Source organism: Xenopus tropicalis, chromosome 3, assembly GCF_000004195.4.
Source record: "Xenopus tropicalis strain Nigerian chromosome 3, UCB_Xtro_10.0, whole genome shotgun sequence".
Taxonomy (NCBI): domain Eukaryota; kingdom Metazoa; phylum Chordata; class Amphibia; order Anura; family Pipidae; genus Xenopus; species Xenopus tropicalis.
In genome coordinates this window covers 136,369,767-136,389,772 of record NC_030679.2, presented here as the reverse complement: position 1 = coordinate 136,389,772, position 20,006 = coordinate 136,369,767, and the positions used below count along the sequence as shown (strand labels likewise).

The following is a 20,006-nucleotide window of genomic DNA, read 5'->3' as shown; positions in this document are numbered from 1 at the left end:
CTAAAACTCATCAATATCTCGCCCTTTGAATCAAACATGTAAATAAATAAAGCCCGGCGGCTCGTCGGTTTTGGGGAAAGAAAAATGATTGGGTTGACCCTTGATGTCAACGAGATTTTAGTCAATGGAAGCGCTGTGGAGATTCATCCCGAATGGATCTATATGAAATAGCATGAGCCGATACTTCCAACATGAAAGGCAATAACAAGGCGGAGGGGGGGTGGGAGAAATGTGCCAAGGAACAGACAAAGAGAAATTGTTTGACACAAAGAAATGAGCTGCGAGACGGGCCCTGCATAGCAAACACTCGTATTAATTTCAAATACTGGATCATGTGTTTGTTACATCTTTCCAACACGCTCAGAAGGGAATTAATGACTAGCGAGATCACCGGGGCTTGACCTCATTAGCTTTATCGACAGGGCCGCCATATTAATAATTCCATATTGAAGTAATTAATCATCGGTTGGCTCACCTAGCTTCTGCATGCAGGCGTGTAGCCTGGCCTCCAGGATCATCACCCTTTGCTGTAGCTCCTCGTAATCGTAGGCCCCCATTTCTTCCTGTATCAGTAGGAGGACGTTGGAGAGGTTCCTCACCTCCTCTTTCAGCTGGACGATCATCTTGGTGTCTGACTTATATTGGTCAAGAACTGGAATTAACGGCAAGAGCTGTTTCATCTTATCCTTCAGCTCCTGAGATAAAGAGAATAAAGTTGGCCCAGAGTTATAAGATCCTCAGATTACGGTGTTGCATAAAGAGTGATGGCACATCATTAGTATTGCATTAATTATACATTACCAACAGTAACATAAACAGTGTGGGGCACGGAATAGTGGTGCCTATAAGGTAGATAGGAAATCTAGATGGTGACCATTATATCCCAGCAGCAAACTCAACCACTTTCTTAGGTTCTTTTGGTAATTTAGTTACCAGGGTAAGTTCTGCTCATCAAAAAAAGTAAAATATGGGTCATTTAGTATAACAAAGGCAGAATGCACATAGGTGCCCCCTTCCTGCAGACCTTCAGGGCCCATTATATCTTGTATGTACCAGCTGCTGATTGGTTACTTGACTAGCAAATATATTTTCTCTATGTTTTAGTATGCATTTATACCCAAGTAAAACCTGAGGCAGTGTTAATGGTTATGGTTAAAATGGCCATACACATGGACATTGGCTGCTGACTTGACCAATCCAGAGTGTCTTGTCAGCTTATTGGCCTGGGTATAGGGCCAAAACTTTGGTTTGCCCGACAGATATTTGATCAGGGATTGTTCAGATATCAGTCTATTTTACTTGAAAGATAGAACCAAACAAATCAGGGGAAAGATCTGCTAATGTAGATACCTTGCCAGGTTAGTAGAACTAGTAGCAAACTTTTGCAGTCTAGTTTTGAAGGGCACCTGTCTAAAGGTGGCCATGCACTATAAGATCCGCCCATTTGGCATGGTCACCAATGGATCTTTCCACCATTATGCTCACCCAAGGTGGGAGATATCAGAGTAATCCAGCGGTTCTCAGCCTGTGGGTCGGGACCCCTTTGGGGGTCGAATGACCCTTTCACAGGGGTCGCCTAAGACCATCGGAAAACACATATTTCCGATGGTCTTAGGAATAATTTTATGGTTGGGGGTCACCACAACATGAGGAACTGTATTAAAGGGTCACGGCATTAGGAATTGAGAACCACTGGAGTAATATGATCATTTGGACCTTTTACAACGATGGGAATAGGACCCATCGGAGCCACCCCTGATCCAACGGGAAAATCAAACCTGCCCAATCGAAATCTGCCCAACCAGTGTATGGCCACCTTAATTTGGGGGACAAAGAGGCGTAAGGGAAGTTAGGGAACAGTGGTGGGAGACCCAAGGGTGGCCAAACACATTTCATTGCTTGAGATGCGCTACGTGATGTTAGGGATCATGTTGTGCCTTTCCTGTGGCAGCAACTTAATCACATTCATTTTATTTCCAACCCAAATACCAGTCCCTACGCGGAACCCACGGCACGAGGACGAAGAGACGGGCCATAAAGATATTATATACGACTCCATTAGTATAACGGCTCATAATGTGCAGTGTTCTGGGTAATAAAGGGAAAATCCAAATTTCTTTCCATTACAAAGCCAACAGCTTGTGACTCCAGTGTTATCGGTGCAGATGTTACCGGGGGAGCACGCAAAGTGACAGTCATCTCTTCCCACTCCTGACAAGCTCCGGTTACAAATGCACAAGCGCCGGCCGTACATTCCCCTTCCCTATAATCCCACATTAATGTTATTATTCATTCATATTATTGAGTTACAAAAAAGGCACAAAATGTTGCACTGTTATATTCATTGCATCTATTTCTAATGGAGAATTATCAAAATGGATTTTTCACTTACATGCTTATTATCATCATTTGGTCTGATTATTCATTCAATGAGGAGCCCTGGTTATAATCGTTTATATGCTGCAGAGGAATTGGCTGGCTGACTACTTTGAGACTCAACTAAAATGTAACAGTAGTCGACTGCCCTCAGCCTGCCTTCAGCCTGCATCCTCCCAATCCCACAATTCCCTGCACACGTGATGTCAATAAGGAAAGGAACATCACGGTGCAATGCATTGTGGGTTATGTAGTTCCTGCATGCTGTCTGTCAGCTGTGGAGAATTTGTTACAATTTGTAATATCACTGTTTTAGTCCCTCCTCCCCTGCCAGGATTTCAAATGATGCAGAAAGAGAAGAACTGTTTTGCAGCTGGATTTCAGCATATAAAAATGGTATTTATTCAGACTTTTTGAAGGAACAGATTACAGTGATAGGGATATTAGGGGTTTCTGTGTTGCGTGGGGCTCTTTAACGCATTTTGGTTCATAGCTGGAGTTCCCCATTAAAGAGTGCTACTATGTTCAATGGGAAACATTGCAGGCAAATTTCTCCAAGCGAGGGACAAATCATGGTGCTAATGGTCATTGCCATTAAACATATGAGTGGCAGGCTGCACGGTGGTACTTAATGTAAATTAAGAATGTACCAGTGCATTATACTCTTCTAAATACAGAAGGATCCCCCCAAAACTCTACTAGTCCTGCCCATCTGTTCCACTTCCTGCTGGCTGAATTCTCTGGATGTGCAGGGGGGCTGGCGGCACTCAGCACACTGCACTGTAGGTTAGGAACCAATCAGCAGCTAGGCTAACCTGATAGGGAACTGAAGTCTGTCTTTGCTTGTGTTACTGCAGGGCTGTCATCAGGGTCAGACTGGGGGTGCAGAGCACAATGGGGGTACCGCCCCAGGGGACCCTGCTAAGCCTCCATAACCGCCCGCAGTGGCCCTTGCCCCAAGTCCTTCCCTGAGCGTGATTAAGTTTAACGCATCAGGGGAGGAACACCGTCAGCCGCAGGAGCACCGGCAAGGGTCGGGTCTGGGCTGCTGGGGCCCACTAGGGCCAGGGCCCACCGGGTTTTTTTCCGGTGTCCCGGCGGCCCAGTCCAACCCTGGTTGTGACTGGCTATCCCCCTCCTACTGTGCTACTGGCAGGGACCATTAGGACACCCACCCCTCATTTGAAACATAGACAGTGACCTGAAAGGATCTATAGGGAGCTCCAATAAAGGGGCCATTTTACATATAGTATTCATTTTTAGCCCAAAGTGAAACCAGCACTATATATTATTCATAACTGCCTACAATATTAGAGTGAATTTTTTTTTAATTTATCCATTAAAACTGAAAATGATGACTTGTTAAAGTCATAATTATGAGACAAAAAGTCATAATTGTGTCTTGTTATAGTCATAATTATGAGCTTAAAAGTCATAATTCATCAGATTTTCTTTTGCTGGCCCCAGTGCTCGTCAGTAGGGTTTAACATGGGGTAGAAGTGTGCAGTAGGTGCATAGGGACTCCCATAGGTCGGTCTATAGGGCACGTTGGAATGGAACTGACTTCCTGCTCTCTATGGGGATAACTTGACTGCAGGACAATAGAGGTTACTTTGTCCCCCCAGAAGCCCCTCCCCGAGAGCAAGTAGAGGCCACTCATTTCCAACCCTGAGAAGGAGACATAATTAATGTTGCGCGTATCGCAGTTATAGATTCCTTCCTGTTCCTGTCACATACTCAGTGGCTGCCGGAGTTGAGCTGGGTCCTTAGGGAAAGATGTCTTCCCTTGTAATGTTTATGGCATAATGTCCTGGCCCTCGGAGAAAGAACTCCATGATTATTTAATTCACTTTGCCCGGCATTAGAACAAGCAAATGAATGAAAAAGACACTGTTTAACTTTAAAACTCTAAGCATTGTAATCACCTTTACATTTTATAGACACCCTTTCTCCAAAAGGTAGGTCACAAAAGTGTCATTTCTGACCATCCAATCGGCAGATTCGTGTTTCAGGGAGAACCAATAATTATTCTATCTGTACAATATTAGCTCTAAAGTGGCATTTAGTTTCCTGTAGCATCTGATGTCTAATGAGGTTGAAGGTAGCCTCATTGTTCAATATTTATGGTCAAAGTCATCCCTACACTCACTCCTACACTCACTTTCATGTGATTCACTATACATTTCACACAGGGACTGAGTTTTACCCGCAACTTGCTTGATATCAAGGTTAAAAGTCCCAAATGGTTGCCCTTTTATTGGCCCTCACTGGGATCACTTGGATGACTTGAATGTCTTAATGCCCTATATCAGTGCTGTCCAACTTCTGTGGTGCCAAGGGCCGGAATTTCTCTATCATACATAGTGGAGGGCCGCTAATGGAAGACAGTTTTGACCACTCCCCTTTTTTAAGCCGCAGCCACTTCAAAGCACACCCATCTTATCACAAGAGTTTATAAGACCATACCCACATTAATGGTGGTAGCGCAGCAAGAAACCCAAATGGTTGGTGCTCACTGCGGGGATTTCAACCATCATTCATATGTGTAACAATTATATTATGTCATATTAAGACATACCCTTAAATCCATATGGCTCCTCCTCCCTTGTGGGTAGCACAGTTGGACAGCACTGCCCTATATATATTGAGAATGGGTGTCCTTGTCTATATGCGTTTTATGGACACAGCCGCATTGCAACCCTCCTTCTAATGGTTTAAAATGAAGTGGTGAGCTCAACTTTCCCTTTTTTTGCAATGTTTATGGTCACACTAACTTGTATTTATCTGCTTTGTGGCTTCAGATGACAAAGTTGAGAGTCTCAAAAAGATCAGTATAACGGAACTGCCACTGCCTTGTATGCCTCCCACATCAGTAGAGGAATAGGTCTCATTGGATTGGCATCAAGACCCTTGTTGTTGCCTTAAGACAGGGGTCCTCAAACTACGGCCTGTGAGCCGGATCTGGCCCCCCAGGTTAATATACCCGGCCCCCAGCTGCATCCTCACCCCTGGCAGCAGAGAGAGAGGAGTCAGCGGGGAGCGGGACAGGGAAGCCGAGAGGGAGGATGAACACTTATAGAAACAGGACTAGATAGATGGAAGACTGGGGGGAGCTGGAAGAGGTAGGACTCAGCCGGAGGGTGGACCGATGGAGTGCAGGAGGGTAGACGGATGGACAGAGCACGCAGGGGGGGCAGGTTAGTGGGGGGTGCTAGAAGAGAATGCAGGAGCGGGGGAGCAGGTCATAGTTTGACGACGGGCGGTCCAGCCCTCCAACTGTCTGAGGGACCATGATCTGGCCCCTTGCCTAAGAAGTTTGAGGACCCCTGACTTAAGATATATCTGCTGCAGATCTTCTGCAATCCAGTAGCTGTTCCACTGGGGTTATTTATCAAAGTAGAACTATGCACAGATAGGCATCATTGTCTTGGCTTAAACAGGTAGGCGTAATTGTGTAGGCCATCTGTCTTACATGACTCCTACTGAGCAATGAATAAAGAGTTTCCACTGGTTTTGAGACTGAGGCTCTTAATTACGTTGGGTTTATTTTGCTTTGTATGCTCCACTGGGTTATTGAGTCCTATCTGGAGAAAAGGTCTACATTTATACTTATAACTGAACATATGTTCAATGACATTAGGACACACCTTCTTTATAATAAGGCCATGCCCATTGATTGGAATGTAAAAGGCCTAAGGAAGCTGGTGAAGAAGGGTGTGACCAGGCAATCTAAAGACAATGGAAACTGAAGGAAAACAACACCAAAACGAATAGTGGAAAATTAGTAGACAAAGGAACTGAATTTTTTTAATTTAATGGGGAAGGGATACCATCCTTACTAAGCTGGTCTCCTAAGGAAGGCCATCCAAATACAGAACTATACTTTTCACAATTTCCAAAATTGCAGACTTCTATTAGAAGATGTTATAAAACTGATCTTACATTGCCCAGAACCTTGAGGGCTTCAGCATAAATAATCTTATTTTAGAGTGCTATTTGCAATACAGTGAATTTGCCCTTGCTGTAGCAATAATATATGCAGCGTTTCAGTGGCTGCGTGGGAAGGAGTCTCTGATAATGCCATAAACAAACTGGCACACTGCGCTGCCAGCCTAGGAGTGGCGAGAAATATTGAAAGCAATGTTAATATACAGGGTGCATAATGTTCGCAGATATGGGCATAAATTGAATAGAATGTTTTCCGTCTGGCTGGGAGAAACTGTGACTACGTGGTAAATCTGTAAGCAATTTCATTTTAATAGCAGATACAGCGGAAAGTTTGGTAATGTAACCCATAGCATGAATCATTTAGGGAGCTTCAGTTTGAAAGCAAACGTCTGATTGGTTGCTGTGGAGTAGAGCGTGAGCAGCCTTTGCACCAATTACTACCCCACTAGTGTTTTAATATTTTATGTTATACTTCTTTTCTTTATAATAGTATAATACTATTGTTATCTACTGCAGAAGTAAGGGCAGTGCAGCAGTGATGGGTGGCTTGTCCTGATACAGCAGTGATGGGTGGGTTGACCTGTCCTGATACACCAACATATTGTAATGTATTAGTAAGCTGGAACCAAGAAGTAAAGGTGCCCATACACGGGCCGATTCTAGCTGCTGATATCGGTCCTTTAGACCGATTTGGCAACTTATCGGCCCGTGTATGGGCACTAACGATGGGCCTGCCCAAATGACATCTGGCCTGAAATCGTGCAGATTTAGATTGGGCAGGTTTGATTTTTAGTTGGACTGGGGACCACATTGGCTCGTTGATGCAGCCCCCGAACCGACGGACACCTATACCTGTTGTAGGTAGGGGATATAGGGAGAAGATCCGCTCACTTGGGGAGGTCACCAAGCGAGCGGATCTTAGCGTGTAGGGCACCTTTAGGCTGCTGGCGGTAGTCTGATCCTCCATAAAGAAGGGAACCCCAACTAGTCCTGGTCTTGGTCGATGCCCTTTTGGGGCCCTGTAGCTTTCTCCTGCGGTTCTAGTTGAGAATCTTCTAACTTTAGAGCACGGATAACCAATTACGCGATACAGGCAGGGATCAAACAAAATGGAGTCAAAACCAATCTAAAGTCAAAGGCAGGCTGCAAGGATTGTGGTTGGAAAAACAGGCAGAGGTCAAAACCATAAACACACACACAAAGAGGGCTTAGCAGGATGTGAGACAATCAAAAGCCAGCTTGGGCAAAGGAGGTTGAGAGCAGAGGTTCAAATAAGGTGTTTTGGCACCAAGACATAGAAGAAAGTGAGCAAAAAGTAAGTAAACAAACAACCCTAACCAAGATGGCGCCTAAGGCTTCAAATACACAACGACACATGTCATGAAGGACCCGAGACCTACCAGCTGGCCTGTGCTTTACACATATGTATAAGCTGCTAATCCAAGTATGAAACTTAAGCCTAAAGTAGTGAAAGTGTAGGGCAGCGGTTCTCAACCTGTGGGTTGGGGCCCCTTTGGTGGTCGAACGACCCTTTCACGGGGGTCACCTAAGACCATCGGAAAACACATATTTCCGATGGTCTTAAGAATAATTTTATGGTTGGGGGTCACCACAACATGAGGAACTGTATTAGGAAGGCTGAGAACCACTGTTCTAGGGTTCCCCCTTCCCCACCACTATACAGAAATGCCTTTATATGGGACAAGTATTGTTTTCAGACCCTGTTTATGTCCTAGGTAGAGCCTGTAGAGCATTATAAAAGTATAAAAGTTCTACATGACACTTTTTGGGTTCATGCTTCACTTTATGGTCCAGCAAATGTTCTATCATTCATCCATATATGGTTCCAACAATATCTAGAACAGGAAATAAGTATACACCCCCCCCAATCTCACTTTAAGACCTCCATGAATATACTAGTTGCCAAAAAAGTGGCCTTCAGCCTGGGCACCATTGCTTTGATCCCTCTGTAAGGCTCATCTCAAAGTGGGAACTCTATCTGTAAATTGCTTCTGGGCGAGAAGGCCACAATAACATTTAGCTGAGATCTCTAGCCTACATCTGTCATTTAACTGCCTTCACTGAGCCGTCAAGAGACGCTGGGTATTTGACTTGAGGCCTACGGGCTGGTCAGCCATGGTCCAATAAATGATTGGGTATTATATAGGCTGCTTTCTCTGCACCCTTGCCAGCAGACCGGGACATCAGGACCTCAAAGATGGTGATCAAAAGGGAAAGATGACAAATTGTGATTAAAGAGCAAAATTAATGTCTCCTTATATTAGTCTAGAAGCAAAGAACCCCTCGGGCACAGCTGCCGCCATATAAGAAGCAGAAAGATCAGGCTTCGTACTTTTTTTTTTTGGCTTTACAGAAATCTGTCCCAGAGGACACGACTAATTAAAGTCATGCAACGTAAAGTGACACAGAATGACACCTATTACAAATCTTCTCCAAGCCGCTAATCTTTCCATTCCAACGACCACAAAAGCTCCTACATAAATTAATAACGTGGAGGTGTTGCTGGGACTTCAAGGGCAATGGCAGTGGCACAAGGACGGGTAGGATCACGAGCTACAAACCGGGGAATAATCAAGGCTCTTAGGCGCTAATGGGCAGATAAAGTATTTCCCCCTAGTAATTACTATATTGCACAGGGCTGGTGTATCTTCTCTTCTTGTCTCTTAATGCCCCCAAGAAACAGAGGATAGCCTCAGGAATTTTAATTCTATTACTGATACAGGTATGGGATCCCTTATCCAGAAACCCGTTATCCAGAAAGCTCAGAATTACGGAAAGCCTGTCTCCCATAGACTCCATTTTAATCAAATAATTCAGAATTTTAAAACTGATTTCCTTTTTCTCTGTAGTAATAAAACAGTACCTTGTAATTGATCCCAACTAAGATATAATTACCCCTTATTGGGGGCAGAACAGCCCTATTGGGTTTATTTAATGGTTAAATGATTCCCTTTTCTCTGTAATAATAAAACAGTACCTGTACTTGATCCCAACTAAGATATAATTACCCCTTATTGGGGCAGAACAGCCCTATTGGGTTTATTTCATGGTTAAATGATCCCCTTTTCTCTGTAATAATAAAACAGTACCTGTACTTGATCCCAACTAAGATATAATTACCCCTTATTGGGGCAGAACAGCCCTATTGGGTTTATTTAATGGTTAAATGATTCCCTTTTCTCTGTAATAATAAAACAGTACCTGTACTTGATCCCAACTAAGATATAATTACCCCTTATTGGGGACAAAAAATCCTGTTGGGTTTATTTAATGTTTAAATGCTTTTTTAGTAGACTCAAGGTATAGAGATTCAAAATTTGGAAAGATCCCTTATCTGGAAAGCCCCAGATCCCAAGCACTGTGGATAACAGGTCCCATAGCTGTATAATAAAATAATAAAATTATGTTGTTTCCCAAAGGGGTAAATGGACAATAAATGGAGGTAAATGGGAAGGCCCCCAATATATATGTAGGCAATGTAGACTGATGCATACAGTGGTATTCTAAGTGGTTTTAGAATAGCAATTGGTTGGATTTCTATATCTAGATTTCTATATCAGGTTGCTAGGGTCACAGTTTCACTAGCAACCAGGCAATAGTCTTAAATTCAAAGCAAAAATGAATAGGAGATGGCTTCCATAGAAACATACACCATTAAAAAATAACAATAACAATGAGCATTACAGATCATCAGCTTTTATATTTTGGTTGCTGGGGTCACTAACCCCAACATATCATGTTAAAATTAAGAATGTACCAGTGCATTATGCTTCCCTAAATACTGAAGGGGAATTGATTTATGAAGACATTCCCCCAAAACCCAACTAGCCCCACCCATCTCTGCTGCCTCCTTTCCCAGCCTGGACAGGGGGTCCGGCGGCACTCAGCACACGGCGCCCTAGGCAACCCGGTTGGCTACCTCGCCCCTGCACCGCTACTTCACACCCCCCCCCCGTGTGTTCTGACGCGCATGCGTAGTTTGAGCGGGGGGTGGGGGGGTCGCGGCGCGGTGTGCGATTCAAAGCGGCGCGACGCAAAACTTAACTAGGGGTAGGCAGGAGAGGCTCCTGCCTGGCCCCCCCTCAATCGTTGCGCCCTAGGCAGCTGCCTCTTCTGCCTACCCCTAGTTCCGGCCCTGACTGTTGGATAGGAACCAATCAGCAGCTAGGCTGACCTGAAGCCTGTCTTTGCTTGTGTGACTGCAGGGCTGTGATTGGCTACTCCCCTCCTACTGTCCTTCTGGCAAGGACACGCCCACCTCTCATTTGAAACAGGGACAGGGACCTGAGAGGATCTATAGGGAGCTCCAATAAAGGGGCCTTTTTTTCAAGATAATAATAATTTTCAACCCAAAAGTAAATCCAGCACCATTTATTATTTATTATTGCCTACAGGATTGGAGGGGTTTTTAGTTCTCCCCCGTTATGCCCTGTTGTGCCCCCTGCTCTATCCAAGCCCAGGGTATAAATTCAGCAGATTCCTAGAAAATACAGGCCGGCTGACATCTCTGGGACTTGACTTTACCCAAACTGTGAGACAGTTCTTGCGTCGCTGGGTAGAAAGATGAGACTCTGAGCTTTATGGATGAATGGATATATTTATAGGCCTTTTTTCCCCATCTGTTCCCTCTCTGCCCTCTCTGCAGGCTCCTATCCTTTGCTCACAGTTTACTTCTTTCTATTATACCTGGTTCCATTTTATTATTGTGCTTTCTCCCTCTCTGGGGTTCCGGCTGCATCTCTGATGGTTCTAGTTTGGGGCACCCACTGTTTCTATGAAAGACTGGTACAGCATGACCCGCGGAACAGAGCCGGGCCGCTGAAAGCCGCTTCCATAATGGGAATTATTATCCCAGATACAAAAAGGCATCACTGAATAAGTGAAGTACTCGCTGCTTTTCTGCACTGCTGAGTCTGAGTTAATTCAGCGACTGCCGCCGGAACAGAAAGTACCGAGTGCGTTGCTGGTGAATACCAGTCGTGTGTTGAAGTCGGAACTTCAAGGCTCTGAATGGGGGGGGCGCCATGCTGCGCTAATGTACTGCTTTTGCCTCTGAAATGGCAATATTATAGCGCAGCCATGGGGGCAGCCAGTAGATTTGGGACATGAAACAGAATCTATCCAATGGCGCCAGTCTGGCCTGTAAATGACTTGCTAAAGCTGGGCTGCCATTGTGACTTGGCTGTACTTGTAAATTTGTATATCTGTGACCTGCACCCCTGGTCATTTATGCCCCTGTTCATTTATGCTTTTGATACAACCAGGGTCGGACTGGGGGTGTGTGGGCCCACCGGGGCTGTCAGGATCCCCACACACACCTCCAGGAGACCCCGCCACATGCGCATGACCTCTGCAGGGGCCCCATCTCTCCCCCAAGCCGCATAAGTAGATGTGATTGGGGAGGGAGGCCAGTTGGGATGGGGTCTGGGCCGGCAGGGCCTGTGGGGGTTAGAGGGCCCACCTTTTTTTCCCAGTGTCCCATTGGCCCAGCCCGGCCTTGGATACAACCAAATCCCTGTTCCTGCCCCTATGACACCACCTCCTAACCCTGTTATGTCACCCCCCCATCACATAATGGCTACCCCCCATCCATCCCATAATGGCTACCCCTCATCCATCCCATAATGGATACCCCCTATCCATCACATAATGGCTACCCCCCATCACATAATGGCTACCCCTCATCCATCCCATAATGGCTACCCCCCATCCATCACATAATGGCTACCCCCCATCACATAATGGCTACCCCCCATCCATCACATAATGGCTACCCCCCCAATATATCACATAATGGCTACCCCCCCATATATCACATAATGGCTACCCCTCATCCATCACATAATGGCTACCCCCCATCACATAATGGCTACACCCCATCCATCACATAATGGCTACCCCCCATCCATCACATAATGGCTACCCCTCATCCATCACATAATGGCTACCCCTCATCCATCACATAATGGTTACCCCCCATCCATCACATAATGGCTACCACCTATCACATAATGGGTACCCCCCATCCATCACATAATGGCTACCCCCCATCCATCACATAATGGCTACCCCTCATCCATCACATAATGGCTACCCCCCATCCATCACATAATGGCTACCCCCATCCATCACATAATGGCTACCCCCCATCCATCACATAATGGCTACCCCTCATCCATCACATAATGGCTACCCCCATCCATCACATAATGGCTACCCCTCATCCATCACATAATGGCTACCCCCATCCATCACATAATGGCTACCCCTCATCCATCACATAATGGCTACCCCCCATCCATCACATAATGGCTACCCCCATCCATCACATAATGGCTACCCCCCCGCCATCACATAATGGAAACCCCCTATCACATAATGGAAACCCAAAGTTGTTTGAAATTATGTTTACTTTTCAAAAAGCTTAACTAGTGTTACAAAAAAAGGGAGTGTAAAACCAAGGGAAAGTCCAGCCATTGTAATAATAGAACAAAAACAGTACAACTGTGATATACCCCCAGGCATGCTGGGAAACGGTATAGGCTACAGTATATAATGAAAGAAGCGGGTATTTCCCAAATGAGCCTCATGGTGTTGTTTTTGCAGGATTTTCCGATGAGACGCCCGTCTGTCTCCCTATATAATGCAAATACTCGTAAAACCATCTTCCGTTTTATCTCGTTTTAATTAAAGCTGCATAGGAACGCACTGTACGCCGGCACTTAGCAAATCAATAAAAATAATATGTAATTAGAAGTACAGGAAGCAGAATATAGGAGAAGCGGCAGCACCGCCCCCAGCCCTGGGATACGCGGTATCAGTTTACTGCCTAGGCAATTACTTTGCTCCTTACGGGGCATTAACAGAGACAGGAAGGCACAAAGCTGACAAACGAGCGCAACGCTAAAAAGTAACGAGCTACATGATTATTAGACGCGGCCTGACTTGTCTCATTCTCTCTCCTTCGCTAACTGAGCGCAGCGGGACCGCAGCCTCCTACCCAATGTCTGGCTTTCTTTTTATTGTGTGGCCTCAGCTATTACTGCAAAGTGTCAGCTCTTGTGACAAGGATGAGCACTAGACCTCCGAACAGTAGAAATTTTGGGCAATACCACTTACAGTTATGCTCTGCCACCCCTCACCCCTCCATCTTGACTCTTGATTTGGATCTTCATACCTTTAGTCTACTAAATAATTTAAACATGAAATAAACCCAATAGGGCTGTTCTGCCCCAATAAGGGGTAATTATATCTTAGTTGGGATCAAGTACAGGTACTGTTTTATTATTACAGAGAAAAGGGAATCATTTAACCATTAAATAAACCCAATAGGGCTGTTCTGCCCCAATAAGGGGTAATTATATCTTAGTTGGGATCAAGTACAGGTACTGTTTTATTATTACAGAGAAAAGGGAATCATTTAACCATTAAATAAACCCAATAGAGCTGTTCTGCCCCCAATAAGGGGTAATTATATCTTAGTTGGGATCAAGTACAGGTACTGTTTTATTATTACAGAGACAAGGGAATCATTTAACCATTAAATAAACCCAATAGGGCTGTTCTGCCCCCAATAAGGGGTAATTATATCTTAGTTGGGATCAAGTACAGGTACTGTTTTATTATTACAGAGAAAAGGGAATCATTTAACCATTAAATAAACCCAATAGGGCTGTTCTGCCCCCAATAAGGGGTAATTATATCTTAGTTGGGATCAAGTACAGGTACTGTTTTATTATTACAGAGAAAAAGGGAATCATTTTTAAAAATTAGAATTATCTGCTTAAAATAGAGTCTATGGGAGATGGCCTTTCTGTAATTCGGAACTTTCTGGATAATTGATCCCATAACTGTATTTCTATACTAAACTTACTATCCCAGCCCAGAGGTTCAACAGCCCTATAAAAGTTGTGATCCAGCCATTTAAAGTTTTCCACAGGATTTTCCCATCTTCTGATCTGCTTATGCCATCTTTTGTGTGTCAGTGACACCACACATGCTCAGTGAACTCTGAGCTGTTGAGACATTAAGCTTGGAGTCACCAAAAATCATCAGAACAACATAAGGTGACACCCTGTAATAAGTCCTGTAATGCTACAGGACTTATTAATACTATATGGCAGAATGCACCGAGCTGCAATGTCTTTTAAATTTGAATTAAAATCTTTGTTTCAAGAATTCAGTATTGTGTATATATATATACAGTATATTGTGCGTTAGTCCCTAAACTCAGGTACGTGACAGCAGCACAATATGCAGGGAATCAGCAGAAAAGAAGATGGGGGGCTACTGGGGCATTAAAAAGAAGCTCACAAGATAATGCGTTGCATATGTGAAGGTTTTGGTCTCCTTTGAGTGTTCATGTTTAGATAGAAACAGTCCAGAATTATGGATCTAAAAATAAGGCAGGGCTTACTACAAAATGGGTGGAGCTTGAAGCAAATTGGGGAATGTCTGTCTATAAGGTCCAGACTTTTACAAATAGAAGTCTAATTTAAATTAAGAAGCTAAGATGTTCATGCATGCTCTCATCCTCTCCCAACTAGACTATTGTAACCTGCTACTACCTGGCCTCCCTGAATCCCATCTCTCCCCTCTACAGTCTGTATTAAATACTGCTCCCAGAATTCTCCTTCTCTCATCCAAGAGAGTACAGGCCCCTCCCTTACTGAAGTCCATATCATGGCTTCCCCTAAAGCAAAGAATCATTTCTCCTCATAACCTTTTCACTTCTCACTGCATCTCTCCTCTCGTGTCTCCGTACGCTCCTGGCCGACTCCTCTGTTCCTCACATAGCAACCGCTTGGTTGCGCCCCCAACTACTACTGCCGTTTCCCACCTTGAACCTTTCTGCCACTTATATATCCCAGTGTCACCCACTATAACCTATAGCACTAATACCCTCCTATTTGTGTCCGTAGTTACTCACCCACATAGAGTGTAAGCTCTTTGGGTCAGGAATCTCCTTTCTATTGTCTCTTTTTAATACTTTGTACTTAAAAGTAACTGTGCCAGTTTGGAATTTCAACAGCTATTTGGTTGCTCGGGTCTTGTTTACATTAGCAACCAGGCAGTGGTTTGAATGAGAGAATAGGATATGAATAGAGAGGGACTAAATAGAAAGATAAGAAATAATATTGTAGTCTCACAGAGGAATCGTTTTTTAGTTGCTGGGGGTCAGTGACCCCCATTTGAAAGCTGGAAAGATGTAAAAGATGAAGGCAAATAATTTAAAAACTATAAAAAAAAAATCATGAAGACCAGTTGCAAAGTTGCTGGGAATAGGATTTTCCACCCACATATAACAAAATCTAGAAACATTTCCACATTTAGTGATTAAAGTGAAAGGCTTTACTGAGCCGCTAGGACCAGACGCAATGTCTGTAAGAGAAGAGATTGTTTAAAGCCTGCAACGCGCCGGTTTCATTATAAAACAGTGGGGCTTCCAAAAATAATCCGACGTGTAAAAACTGAAAATTACAGAGAGAGAGGAGAGAATAACCCGGGGCCGTAAGGAGAAGATGGAGAGGAAGCTCTCGCAGAGATAGTTCTAAGTATCCTGAAGAACAGTAATGTCGGAGAGCTGTCAAAGCAAATGTTATATAAAGCAACGGAGACAATGTAGCCCCGAGGAGCATCAGTCTTATTACTTCCATAGGATTGTTATGGAGATACCCCCCCCCCCCAGCCTGCGGAACATTATGTATACGGATAGGGAGCTTCTGAGTGACACGCGAGGCTTATCACTTGTACTTTCTACTTATGTTTCTCTTTCCTTAAGTCTTTCTGTCCTCTCTGATGGTTTTATATCAGCCGGGAGCAGATGTAAGAGTAACGCTGGCTCCCTATCACTATTGCCGGAATCCAGTATGGGGATTTTCAGTTAAAACTGGGTGATACTGAAAACTGAGGGGATTAACTTCTCCTTGAAGCTGGGTGAAACTGAAAACAATGAGGGATTTCTATTGCCGGAATCCTGTATGGGGGCTTCTTATTCTTTTGGGTTTTTTTCTGTCGTTTGTTTGTTGAGGTCACCAAAATATCCAAAATACCGGGATCCCTTTAGGGGTTGAACGACTCTTTCACAGGGGTCGCCTAAGACCATCGGAAAACACATATTTCTGATGGTCTTAGGACTAATTTTATGATTGGGGGTCACCATAACATGAAGAACTGTATTAAAGGGTTGTGGCATTAGGAAGGTTGAGAACCACTGCATTAAGGTGAGTGATATCAGGCCAATTCAGGGTCAAACTGGGCGGAAGTGGCGGAACTACCGGGGGTGCAGAGGGTGCGATAGCACCAAGGCCCGCTCCAGCAGCCATTTTAGGAGCATTGGCACTTATTCTTGGAAAACAATACTATGTTTAAGTTTCAATTAAAACTGGGTGATACTGAAAACAATGAGGGGATTAACTTCCACTTGAAAGGTGTGAAACCGAAAACAATGAGGAGGGTTAACTTTCCCTTGAAGCTGGGTGAAACTGAAAACAATGAGGGGATTAAGTTTCCCTTGAACTGGGTGAAACTGAAAACAATGAGGGGATTAACCTCCCCATGAAGCTGGGTGAAACTGAAAACAATGAGGGGATTAACTTCCACTTGAATGGTGTGAAACCAAAAAACAATAAGAGGATTAACTTCCCCATGAAGCTGGGTGAAACTGAAAACAATGAGGGGATTAACTTCCACTTGAATTGTGTGAAACCAAAAACAATGAGGGGATTAACTTCCACTTGAATGGTGTGAAACCAAAAAACAATAAGAGGATTAACTTCCCCATGAAGCTGGGTGAAACTGAAAACAATGAGGGGATTAACTTCCACTTGAATTGTGTGAAACCAAAAACAATAAGAGGATTAACTTCCCCATGAAGCTGGGTGAAACTGAAAACAATGAGGGGATTAACTTCCACTTGAATTGTGTGAAACCAAAAACAATGAGGGGATTAACTTCCCCTTGAAGCTGGGTGAAAATGAAAACAATAATGTGAATTAACTTCCCCTTGAACTGTGTGAAACTGAAAACAATGAGGGGATTAACTTCCGCTTGAAACTGGGTGAAACTGAAAACAATGAGGGGATTAACTTCCCCTTGAAGCTGGGTGAAACTGAAAACAATGAGGGGATTAACTTCCCCTTGAAGCTGGGTGAAACTGAAAACAATGAGGGAATTAAGTTCCCCTTGAACTTGAAAATGTGCCAAGGACAGGCTGACTATTCTATTCCTCTACTATTCTAAGCCTCCATAGGACTCAATGGTACTCAACAAATCAAACCTGCCAAATTTTTATTTTATAAAAAAAATGTTAACTAAACATTAATAAATCATAAATTATTTTCGAAAAACTTGAATTTTTCTGGGAATAATAACGAAAAATCGCATTCTGGTTAAAACCCATTAGTAAATCTCGAAATTATCTAGAAGTAAGAAAAAATCTGACTCAAAATTGCTTAGTAAATGTGCCCCTTAATCATAGGCTTCATTTCGATACAATTTCAAAAATTTTGCTTACAAAAATGTTTTGATAAATGGGGTATTTTCAACATTCAAGCTATTTTATTACCATTTTTATTTATTTTTCTTCAAATTATTTGATTTAGTTTTTAATATGTAAATAGGAACGACACAAAGCAATTTGGATTGCAATCAAGTTTTTTCTTATAACTTCATGTGATATTATATTTCCAATATGAAAATGTGCCAGCAATGGTGAAATAAAAATATTTTCATTTATGATTCCATTTTAAAAAATATTTAACCAAAGGAAAACTATACCCCCAAACAATGTAGGTCTCTATAAAAATATATTGTTTAAAAAAATATATTGTAAGAAAAATTCGCGAAATGGTGAAAATGTCGTGCGACCAAAAAAATTGTCGCCCACGACGAATCTTTTGTCGCCCGTGGCTATTATTTTGTCGCACGGCTATTGTTTCGTTGCCCGCGGCTATTATTTTGTCGCGCGGCTATTGTTTCATCGCCCGCGGCTATTATTTTGTCGCGCGGCTATTGTTTCATCGCCCGCGGCTATTATTTTGTCGCGCGGCTATTGTTTTGTCGCACGGCTATTATTTCATTTCCCGCGGCTATTATTTTGTCGCGTAGCTATTATTTCGTCGCACAGCTATTATTTTGTCGCGCGGCTATTCTTTTGACGCTGGCGACGATTCTTTTTTGACGCCGGCGACAATTTTTGGACGTGCGGCAAATTGTTCCTCAGCAAATTTTTTCAGTCGTTTTGCGAAACAATCCGCCAATGGCGAAACACGGAAATTCGCCGCGAATCCATGCCTGGCGAAACATTTCGCCCATCACTAGCCATTACTAGTGATGAGCGAATCTGTCCCGTTTCACTTCGCCAATAAATTCATGAATCTTTCAAAAGATTCACGAAACGTCAAAAATGTAGAGCGGAAAAAAAATTGTTGCCCGCGTGCGTCTATTCTTTTGATGCCCACGACTATTCCTGCGACAAATTTTGAAAGGCGCGACTATTCTTGCGACAATTTAGACGTACGACTATTCTTTTGACGCCCGCGACAATTCTTGCAACAAATCTTGGACACGGACTATTCTTGCAACAATTTTTGGACGCACGGCGAATTTTTCCACTGCAAATTTTTTCATCTGTTTCACGAAACAATCTGCCAATGGCGAAACTCGTAAATTCGCAGCGAATCCATGCCTGGCTAAACATCACTAAATGGCGGCTCAAGGGAAAGGATGTAAAAGGCCCATATTTACTGATATATACATTCCAGTTTGGGGAGATTCTTTAATAGGTCACTTAATATGAAATATACTATCTGTTGGTTACGTATTCATTCTGGGGGTGTAGTTTCCCTTTAATAAATCACCTTCCATGTATCCAGTAAGATAAGATGGAAAATGAATAAGAAACCTTATAAAGTCTCCTGGCACTAGCGACAGGTATTGTCAAGTCCAATTCAAGTTTTTTTATAATTATTCTAGTGATGAAGGAAAAAACATAACAATCTCGAACAAAACGGGATTGTTTTGTAATGATTTTTTTTTACCAAGTTTAGAAAAAAGCTCACATTTAAAAAAATCTATACATTTTTTAATTTACCAGTACGTAGCAAGAATTTTTTTTCCATCAAATTTCAAAAAAACTCAAATTAAAAAAATGTATAAATCTGTTTTTTTTTGTTTTTTTAAAAAAAATTTACCCCCATGTAGCACAGGGAGATTGTGTGAATGTTCAAAGTATTTTGAAATATGTAAATACATAAAGAGAAAATATTTGATGGAATATACAATAAAATAAAGGTCTGGGTTTTTATCCAGCTACTGCGTTTGGTGTATTTGCAGTTCTATCAACGCCTATCTATACTGTATGTATATGATAAATATGTATGAACATCTATAAGTACATCAAAGGAGAAGGAAAGTCATTTAGGCATTTTACTGCCAATAGATTCGCCACATTAGTGCCACCTAGAACACCTAGAAAGCTTTACCATACCTGAGTAAAGAGCACTAGAAGCTTTCTCTGTTTGTTTAAGATAGCAGCTGCCATTTTAGCTTGGTCTCAGTAGCTTCCTGCTGCAGCTCTAGCTGTAATAGCTTGGACTATACTTTCCTAAGGGTGAGTTTTATGAATTCTTATGGGAGGGGGAGCAGGAGAGGGGAGAGCG

At 43.1% G+C, this 20,006-nt stretch overlaps 1 protein-coding gene across 2 annotated transcripts in view; it reads right to left on the bottom strand.

Moving 5' to 3' along the window:
* Positions 1-20,006, bottom strand: part of olfm2 (olfactomedin 2) — a 164,891-nt gene that overhangs the window by 20,215 nt on the left and 124,670 nt on the right. For both annotated transcript variants that reach the window (NM_001102802.1, XM_012953000.2), the window contains 1 exon segment: positions 476-695. In NM_001102802.1, the coding sequence (NP_001096272.1) occupies positions 476-695 (220 nt within the window).